The sequence below is a fragment of the Sesamum indicum genome, linkage group LG9 (assembly GCF_026168435.1).
Source record: "Sesamum indicum cultivar Baizhima isolate 11 linkage group LG9, ASM2616843v1, whole genome shotgun sequence".
NCBI classification, from domain to species: Eukaryota; Viridiplantae; Streptophyta; class Magnoliopsida; order Lamiales; family Pedaliaceae; genus Sesamum; species Sesamum indicum.
The window spans coordinates 16047184-16057298 of record NC_142665.1 but is presented as its reverse complement, the minus strand read 5'-3'; the positions used below and the strand labels follow the sequence as shown (position 1 = coordinate 16057298).

At 34.7% G+C, this 10115-nt stretch overlaps 1 protein-coding gene across 1 annotated transcript; it reads right to left on the bottom strand.

Moving 5' to 3' along the window:
• Positions 1 to 1270: 1270 nt before the first annotated feature.
• Positions 1271 to 7402, bottom strand: SAMC1 (S-adenosylmethionine carrier 1). The gene is made up of 13 exons (XM_011101774.3): positions 7290 to 7402; positions 7083 to 7143; positions 6605 to 6712; positions 6182 to 6264; positions 5633 to 5709; positions 4899 to 4989; positions 3235 to 3288; positions 3009 to 3104; positions 2809 to 2898; positions 2445 to 2496; positions 2147 to 2208; positions 1903 to 1983; positions 1271 to 1649 (listed from the first exon to the last, which is right to left on the bottom strand). The coding sequence occupies exons 2-13, from the start codon at positions 7135 to 7137 to the stop codon at positions 1524 to 1526; spliced, it is 975 nt and encodes a 324-aa protein (XP_011100076.1). The 5' UTR covers positions 7138 to 7143; positions 7290 to 7402; the 3' UTR covers positions 1271 to 1523.
• Positions 7403 to 10115: the final 2713 nt, after the last annotated feature.

Below are 10115 nucleotides of genomic sequence, written 5' to 3'. Positions count from 1 at the left end.
GTATTTTACTGTGGTGGAATGATAGATTTGAGTATTATTACTATTTAAAGAGTGAATCAGTCACCATAGCTCTACCGAAATGCGAGAACTCTACCAAGATGCAACACAGACCTAATTCATTCATCATAATCAAGTCATTGGTTTGCTATTGTAAGTGGACTTGTGTTTAAATTGATTCATTTGCATAACCACTTTACTAGTGCAAAGACGGTTCTAATCGATGACTTCTTGCAAATAATGAGCCAGACTTTGATAGGCATCAATCCATTAGCAGTCTTTATTGCAGGAGAAATTGAATCCAATTGTGCTTCAGAGTATATCCATTTCGTCATTTTGAGTTGTAGAAAGGAAAAGGTTCCAGACTTGTAGTTGTAGATTATTGAAGTACCCAACCTCAATATATAGGATGGATTTTTTAGGGATAACTAGAAATAAATCAAACTACTTATGTCTAAGAGGTAGGAGACGATATATATAAATAAATTTAACTCTTTTTAAAAATTCGAAATTATGCTTTTTCGAATACAAGTTTTAAAATTACAGTTATTCTCTTTGAAATTTTCGATTTACACAAGATCATCTTTCGTTATGGTTTGAAAGCAAAAAGTTGATAACAGAAAAAAAAAAAAAAAAAATTCAATTTTACTAGTCATTGAGTTTTTCTATGTAATAATTTTCTACTTGTAAGGGAAAAATATAATAATATTAAACTCACTCCATATATATATATATTACATGTTTCTTATAAATATAAAAATATACGTGAAAATATTAAATGAAAAAAAATAAAAAATAATATAATTTTTTATGTTGACATAACATTGTCCCTTCAAACCCTGACGAAGGGGTGTAAAGTGTATATGAAAATTTTTTGAAGAGAGTGTAAATGTAATTTTGAAATTTCTTAGGGAGAGTATAAATTTTGCATTTTTAGGGGGTTTTAAGTGTAATTAACCCTAGTATAAATCCTAAATGATCAATGATTCCTCCATTTAGAATCCTGAGGATCTTAGTCAGCAACGTTTGAAGAATGGGAAGCTGTAATGAGAATGGTCAGGTAGCTCAGCAGACCAGGAAGGATCATTCTTTTGTTCAAGAAAAAACATAAACAAAGTAAACTGAGCTCTGTATTCCTGCAGACATGCCAAGGATTCTAAGTTACTCTCTTGCATGATGCATTTTCATTTTTCAGTCTCAGTTTAATCAAACTTCAACTACCCAACATCTACATATGAATTCTGTATTTTGCTGACACTCTTGACACAATGGATAACAGTCCATAGAAGTTGCACTAAACCCGATCATTTAATTGCTTTCTCTCACTAATTTTCAGTGCAACAAAAGTATAAAACAAATTTCCCAACTTATGGCGTACCCATCCTATGTGCTAGCCAGAGAAGGGGAAAATTAATGTTACAGTCTATTTCCTCAAAGATCTACAAGAATCAACTTGTAAGAACATGTCAGCTGTATGATCCTACTGGTTGGCATTTGGAATCAATTGCCTCTTGCAGTTTTACCATCTACTCTGTCTTTGAATACCTCTGATCATTAGGACGCCTCTCTGCAAGGAATCGCTTTGTTCTTTCAAGGACACCAAAGAATATAGAACCACCGATGCCTATCCACAGCACTCTTGGCCCAACTCCCTGAGATGCAAGATATAAACCAATAAACATGTTTTTCACTTGGACATGCTATATGGCCCCAAACTTGGCCAGAGATGTTTTGTATTTTGTAATGATCAAAATAGTAGTAGAAGTTCAAAACCATTGATTAGCAGGAAATGGATCCCATTATATTGGTTGATTTTTGCGCCGTCAATTTCTTTGTATATGTCTAGAGGATTTGAACTAGCTTCATAATTTTGAGTATTACTAGTAACAGAAGAACGAGACCTACCTTGAGTAGAGCACTAGGGCCTTCTTCTCTGACAATAGTCTGGACACAGTCGAAAAAACCTTTATACTGGTTTGCTGAACCCTGCAAAGTAACATGGAATTAAAATTCACCAGGCAAAATGCTGAGAGGGAGGAACGCGATACATGTGTATGATTCTTTAATAAAATGGTTAGGACATCTTCATCCACATACACACTAAGGCACCCCTTCATGCAGAAAATAACATGTTGTTTGATTTGTATACCTGAACCATCAACCTGGTCTTAATCACATCCAGAGGAGTGGTTATGGCTCCAGTCAGAGCACCTAAAGTTACAGAAAATCAAGGATCTGGTCAGAAATGTAATTATTAATAGAAATCCTTTCATATAAGCCATTCTAGGAACTCCAATGAAGAAAATTGGAACAATATGGTAAATACAAAATAAGATAACAATGAAAATAATAATGAGACAAGGGAGAGACGAAAGAATAGCAAAGTGCAAATGTAACTGTCAAATGTATCCATGAAAATAATAGAAAGCTCTAGGAAGTGCAATTACCAGCAAAGGCACCGATTATAGCATTTTCAGGATCATTGAGATCTCTCTTTGCCTGGTTAGACATTCACATAAAACAATAGAAACTCAGCATTATCAGAATAATGTCAAATATTCGAGAAGTCTATAATACCTAACAGCTTATTTTGGCATGAATTGATGAAGTTGTCAAGACTCCAGGGTCATACTTGGGACAATAAAAAAGCACGCAGCTGGAAATAGTTTCCACCCAATTTATAAGAAGGAAAGTCAACTTTAGAATAAGTTATATAGTCTATCAGAGAGGTGTATCTAAAATAGTAAAAAAGTAAGGTCAACAAACAATAAAATTATCAAACAAACAATCCTAAAAGAGTAGAAATCTTACTGCCAGTTTATAACCAATCCGAAGCTGTTCATAGAGGCAGAATTGGATCGCATCAAATGGCAAATCCCTCAGCAAAAATGATCCATATCCCTATAATAATTTTGAGTTAGCACACTCTATGTAAAGCAGCCATTAAAAGGAAAATGCCATGAATTGATATTCCTGGTAATGACCCCAAAACACTAGTAGTAGTAGCATACCGCATAAAGACCCTTAAAGCCTTCTTTGGAGGCAATAAGCCGGACAGCATCAGAAGCAGAGGTAAATTGACCTGTCTGCATCCGTTGCTTAACAACCTGAAACATCAAGACTAGGTATGACACCAGCAACAATAGTAATACACAAGGTGGCAATGAAGCAAGTTAGTAAATAAAGGATCCAGAAAGTTAAAAGATAAAAGACAATTGGAGAGATTAAGACATCTACCTCTGTAGGGACACGAATGAAAGAAGATGCAATGCCGCCAAGGACACCTGCAGTCTACATAAAAATCAGAGACTCAAATGAAGCAACATTAGAAAAAGTGCCTTCATAAGTTTCTAAAAGGGTTCAATTCCTGATTGAGCATATAAAAGTACCAATACTCCGACGAGAATCCTGTATGATATCTGCGATTAGAACGTACATTATATTTAACAAGAACCCAGCATAGATATGTACTGATGGGCATAAATATGTGTGGGTTCTACTGGATGTGCTAGCCAGCACAAAAGCCCAATATACAGTATTAGACACAGCACAACTCAAAGCCGCTGGGAGGGAAGAAAAAACTCTGATTGAGGGATGCGTGGATCTAATCATTTCAAGGAAGGCAACTGGAAGAGGGATCACAAAGGCGGGCATAGGCTGTGTGCCTGGAGGAGCTACTTTGGTCCCAGGCTGGGACAAAAACTAACAGAAAAATAATGGATCAGTTTAGGAGATATAGATTAGCATTCTTTTGAGTAATTCAGTATGATTCAAGTTAACTCAGACTATTCTGCATTAGAAACCTTGAGTACTTATGAATATCAGGCTTTTCCAAAAAAATTTATATCTGTTTAAGACAACACAGGTTCCACAATTAAACATTATATATACTATGAGATGATTAGCATAGTCATATGTGTATGGCATGATACTTATATCCCAGAAGAAGTCACCCATAATTTGTAAGCAATGGCAACTAGTCAAAGTCAACCCAGTCTATCCCACTTGCTGAGTGTTTAGGACAATCACAGGGTTTTTATGTTTTGGAACCCCATCCATTTACCCATTTAAACATTATATATTTTGTTAACAGTTTATGTATTACTTGATATGTGTATAGTATGTTTGTTTCTGTACAAACTCACATAGAAAAATAACAAAGTAATCTTATAAAGAAAAGTAAGAATGTAATATAAATAATTTATCATTTCACTATAAATGAAAGTAAAAAAGTATGTCTGAAATCATAATTTGAAAAAATCACATTTATACATAAGTTTGCAATATACAGTCCTTTGTCAATAGCATTATTTTCTCATTTTTAAGTAATAGTGAAATAATATTTCTAGTATATTTAAAAATAGAAATGGATCTAGTAGGTCAGTCTTTCTTGAGATAGTAGGGTCAATAAAAAACTTGGCACCGGCTTCCATTTTTTGACAAACCCAGCCTATTATGCATACATGCTTTATATGATGTTAGATTATGTCACATACACATACCTTAATTATGGTCTGCAAGGTTTACAAGTAAAATGTAATAAGGCCAATGATAGCAAAAATGAAATTAGAAGCTAGAAACAGAAAATAAGGCATCCTATAGCTATTGGCATGACTTCAATCAAGTGGTACATTGCACAAAAAGGAGACATGTGTCAAAAGAGGGAAAAGGTGAAGGGAAGTTCACCTAATAGGAGGTAGATGGTGAATAGGAAAGCCTAGAGATGAAGAAATTCAATGAATTTGAAGGCATTAAGGTGCCATGTGAAACCAAAAAGCACTTTTCTGCTGCTTAGGTTAGGGATTAGGGATTTGGATATTAACTTTAGGAACTGAAATGAAAAACCTAATGTGGTGAGGATTTGAAACATTAACTATAAAGGTGAATAGAGATCCTCTCACCAGATGAGCCACGGCACTGAGATTTTCAGGAAGGTTCCTTAATAGTTGTTGCTTCGCAGGTTCATAAACACCAATAAAGACAGCAGATGCACTGTCAGAATAGTTATCAATCAGACCACATCTCACAAATCCTGCATATTCTTTCTTATTAAATAACAAAATCTGTTCTGTTTAAGCCTCCGAGGGCATTGTCATGGAAAAGGATCTGTATTATTACTAACTAGAAACATCTTTAGGTTTATTCCGACAGAAACCCTTCGGCATAACCAATAATAGATGGCACTTAATCAATAAACCCACAATGTCAATTAATAAACAGGAATATGCATTTACTTTGTAATGGAACCAACTCCTCCTGTTTACTTCTATTCGGTTTTATTAATTCATAAAAAGCAACATTTAAAACTGTTGAGTCCAAAAGCGTAAATAAACGTAGAAGCATGTTTACTTAACAGTTAACACATTCAAATGGAGGGGCACTTGAGGATCCCAACTCTTCAAAACAGAAATCAGTACAAATTCTAACAGAGAATAAACAAGTCAATACATATATATATGCGTGCATGTATATATATGTTGCTAACTTACTGCTTATAATATAAGTTCATTCATATTACCAAATAAATAGCCTGAAATAACTGAAATAAAAAGTGAAACATAGACAACACTGGATAGCATATTCCACAATGCGATCGTGGTAAATGCATAACAAACACATTTAAACATGTCCTTACGGTAAGACCCCAGCAAGATTTCCAGCAAGTCCAGAATATAACCCTTTGAGAATTATTTTACCTCCACCACGTGCTGCCTGCAAAACAGTTAAACTATTCAGGCCAACATAAGGTGTCAAGACATAGCTAGCATTTGTCGAAGATAATCAAAGACATTCTTGTTCATCCCTTTCTCATCTCAAGGCAGCACTGAGCAGAAGGGAAATTCTGTGATTTACAGGTCTTCGTATGTTTTTTAACCATAGAACATACATGGAGAAAACATTAACATTGACATAAGCAAAACAACATCTTCACTTGCCAGACATGCAATAGCCAACTTAATCATTTCAAGTTTTTATCATCTTTGCTTACTTTCCCTCCCTTTACTTCTCAAGTATGAATTTTTATCAGGGATGTCAGAATATAACACTCGATTCATTCTAATCCGTGACACTGCCAGGTGCCAACCCAAAGAAAACAAGAAAAAACTAAAAATATCTAGTAGCGTTGAGAACTTTGGACACCAAACCTCCTTTAATCATTATGTACTGCATATCAGAAACTGACCTGCAGCCGGGTCTTTATTGTATCAATAGGATATAGAGCTGTTTCAACCACGACACCAGCTGTGCCACCAGCTATTACACCCTCTGCAAATTTATTCTCAAATATTCAATGAAACTAATCGATGGAAAAATTGTTGGGTTCATATGTTTGTCAATGCAGCGTGATTAATCAAATGCAGTTTGTTATCTCCATGATTATAGGAGCTTTTTTCCTATTGGGCTCCTAACTCTTACATCCCAGGCTCCTCTCCATATCAAAAACTGTTGGATGTAAACTAAGAATAGAAGTATAAGCAATTGCTGAGATTAATACAGCACTGCAGGAGAGAATGCTTGTAGATGCATCATTGGTTTTTCTCATGGAAACCTTCCTAAATACTTAGATAAGCAGTAAAAGAAATATGGAACTACATTTCAAGCATACCAAATAATATACGCAGAAAATCAAATGGATTTTCATCTCGTGCATTAACCGAGGCAAAGAACTTTTTTGGTTCCAACTGAAGCTCTTGCATTTTCCTATTTGAGGCGTCTGCAAAGATAAAAAAAATTACATTAGTAGAAAAACCCAAAATCATGTTTTCTTCCTTCTACTTGTTTGGTAAGCTCAACCAGAATTCATAGCAAACACAAGCACAAAATGCAATTTAGAAGAAGTCTCGTCACGAAATTGCATATAAACTACACAAACAAAATACAAAGCACTCGTAATTAATTTACTTTCAGGCATTCAAAATATCAACGATGAAATGAATCACTAGCAAATTCATTCAACAACATGATTTTTCCGCCAAGCTCCGCCACAAGATTGTTCTTGCAAATTCTGACCGAAACAAAACCTTATGCAGTTACACAAAGCTCAGAAATAAAACAATTACAACAAAATAGGGAACTCAAATCACCTGAAGAGATTCCACCAGAGCTCTTTGCATCAACAGCCAGCGTAAACGGACCCATTAAACGCTAAATTTGATGTTCATTTCAGTAAGCATCACAAAAGAATCAATATAATGACTGAAAATAATATCCAGAAGCACCAATTCTCGTAGACACATGTACAGCAAATTCATACGGAGAGAGAGCGAGAGGGAGAGAGAGGAAGTACGTACCAATGAGGAGTCTGAAGGAAGGATGGGGATAGTGAAAATGATAACAGTGTATGTGTACAAGGCATTAGCTTACCCACCCTATATCTACTGCACTAGAACCAACATGCCAACACATGTGCATAATTTAAACACTTGTAAAATTTTGGGTAAATTATATTGACACCACTCATATTAGATCAAATTACACAAATATGTTCTATATTTTATAAAAGGATGTTAGTGTAATATTTTTTGAGGAAGTATTTTTGTAAGTTTTGTTATAACTTTAACTTCAGGGGGCGTAATTATAATTTTATAAAAAGTAAAGGGTAATGGTATATTTTGACCTAATCTCGAAAGATGTCAATGTAATTTATCCAATTTTTAGTATTTGAATTTTGCTATTAATGCTATTTTGTTGTCTGTATAATTATAAATAATTTAATTAGTATTCAAATTTCGACGTTCCTTTGATATATGAGTAATTACAAATGAATTAATCTAAGTTTGACACTAATTCATGTCTTTTTATTTATTTATTTTATTATCTTTTTATATGATGGTCATTTTATCTTTAGATATTAAAATAAATACATCATAGAGAAATTGCATAAATTTCTTTCCACTATATTATATCTTTATTTGAAACAATTCATTTAGGGTAAAAAGCAGATATCGTCATTCACTCAAGATCGCTAGTTCCTCATGGAAGCTAGCTTGTTGAATTGGATAGGTAGAGATTCTATTCTATTCTTCCTCGGAGTCAGAATAGGCCCCCAACGTATGGGATGATTTGCACTTTGCCTCAAATTTTTCTTTTTATACTTTTTCATCTAATCTTTTGATTTTGTTTCACTTAATATTTTTCGGAGAATAATGATGGAATATTCCATCCGCGTGTGTACACGCATCTGAGGGCGATTTTGCATTCGGTGAACTTATTAAGGTTAAATGCAGACAGCCCCCAACGTATGTAATTATTTGTACTTAGGCCCCCAACCTTTTAATAGAAATAAAATAAATAAAAAATAAAAAAATGGGGAAAAAATCCAAAAATGGAGAAAAAATTCAATACATAATTTGCAGATAAATAATTTCACATTTAGAAGATAAAATTAAATAGAAAAACTATGAACTTTCTGCAATATCAAGTGTGTAGAAAATAAATGGTCCATGACCCTTAATGATAGGCCCATCCCAAAAGGCCCATCATCTATTCTCACTAGGAAGGTTCACAACAATCCACCATCTTGGCCAATGGTTCGACCCACTACCTGACCCAGTTGTCCATCCTATATAATACAAACCCTAACCCTAATGGCTTTTAGCAATCGTTTATCTTCCTCTCTAATCGCTCCTTCCTCATCTCTCTCTCTCCCTGGTTTCTCCTGCCTCTATTTTTCGATGGTCTTGAAATCCTTCATCCACGGGGCTCATTTCCTCTGCCTCTTTAATGCTTGCCTCTTTAAAAGGCTATCTTGGCCTTTGGGCATTCCTAACGACTGAAGACCCTCTACTGTCTTCTCTGAGTCGTTGCATTTTATTATTTTTGAGTATTTTGTTCTTAGATCTGTAATTAGTTTAAAAGATCTGTATTCTCCATTATTTTTGTTGTATATTTTTATCTAGGTTTGCAATTTTAAGGGTTTCCTACCCACTATTTTTGTAATAGTTGATTAAAGCTTGAGTTTGGAGAACTCACTAAAGGGATATTCCCCTACAGTGGTATCAGAGCCTTGGGCTCTGCATCAGACGACCTATGGTAACATCTTTCTCTTGACTCGTTTAACTGCTTTGTGCTATTGTTTATGTAGATTTGTGCTAATTGCTTTGTGCATGTTCTAAACTGTTGAGTATACCTGTTGAAGCACTGTTACTGTCTTTATATTTTCTGTCGATTTTTTATCCTACTCTTAAACTTATTTTCTATTAACGTGAGGCTTAACTCCCTGCTAATCCCTCACCTGGCACGGACACGTGAGGTCGTCTGGTATCTGGTCAAGATTTGGCCTGGGAACTTTCTGTTTTATCCATTGTGACATTGCAAGTTTTTAACTGTTGATTTTTCCTGTGAACTGTTGTTATTTCTGTCAATATCTTTGTTAACTGTTGAATTTTTTTGTTAATATTTGTCTGTAATAATGATTGGCTATAAGTTGCAACCTTTTGATGGAAAAAATAATTTTAATATTTGGCAGAAAAATTGAAAGCTATTCTGATACAACAATAATTTTTTAAGGCTATTGATGAAAAATATACAGAAAATATTTCTGATGAAAATAAACTTGAACATGGTAAGTATTCATATTCTTTCATTATTTTAAGGCTTCAAATCAATTTTGGTCCCATAGCTTTAGGGATTTCTCAATTAGGTCCTCTAATTTTTTAGTTTCTCAATTGTGTCCCGTATCTTTCAAATCTACTCTATTTTGGTGCTTCAGCCAAATTAGTGACCCCTTAGAAAAACTGAATATAGTCCAATCACATGCCCTAGTTTGGCCCATCGGCATAGGACTAGGGCTTCCAGCTCGCATGAGCCTGCCAACTACACTACGCGTAAACTCTTGAGTCGGACAGGTACCATTCCCTCCCTTATCTTTTGCAATAATTATTAATTATCCTTTTTGTAGATAAAATTCAAAATTTTCTAGATCCATGCACTCTAGTTCCTTTGGATGGAAGGACTCTCCAGGTAGAAACCCTTAGTCGATCAACAGTACTTAGGAAGCATAGCAGGATTTGTCTTGTCCATGAGCACAAAAGTCCTTTTACTTTTTGTACGAAATCCTACATAGTTTAGCAATCCAGCTCTAGTTTAGCACTCCTGGAGTGGGTGTCCCTGAAATA

Coding starts and splice junctions, on each gene's coding strand:
- SAMC1 (XM_011101774.3), bottom strand. CDS start 7,137: ATGGGTCCGTTTACGCTGGCTGTTGATGCAAAGAGCTCTGGTGGAATC. Junction 5,710..6,181: donor CAATAAAGACCCGGCTGCAG/GTCAGTTTCTGA, acceptor ACTGTTTTGCAG/GCAGCACGTGGTGGAGGTAA. Junction 2,209..2,444: donor TATAATCGGTGCCTTTGCTG/GTAATTGCACTT, acceptor CTGTAACTTTAG/GTGCTCTGACTGGAGCCATA.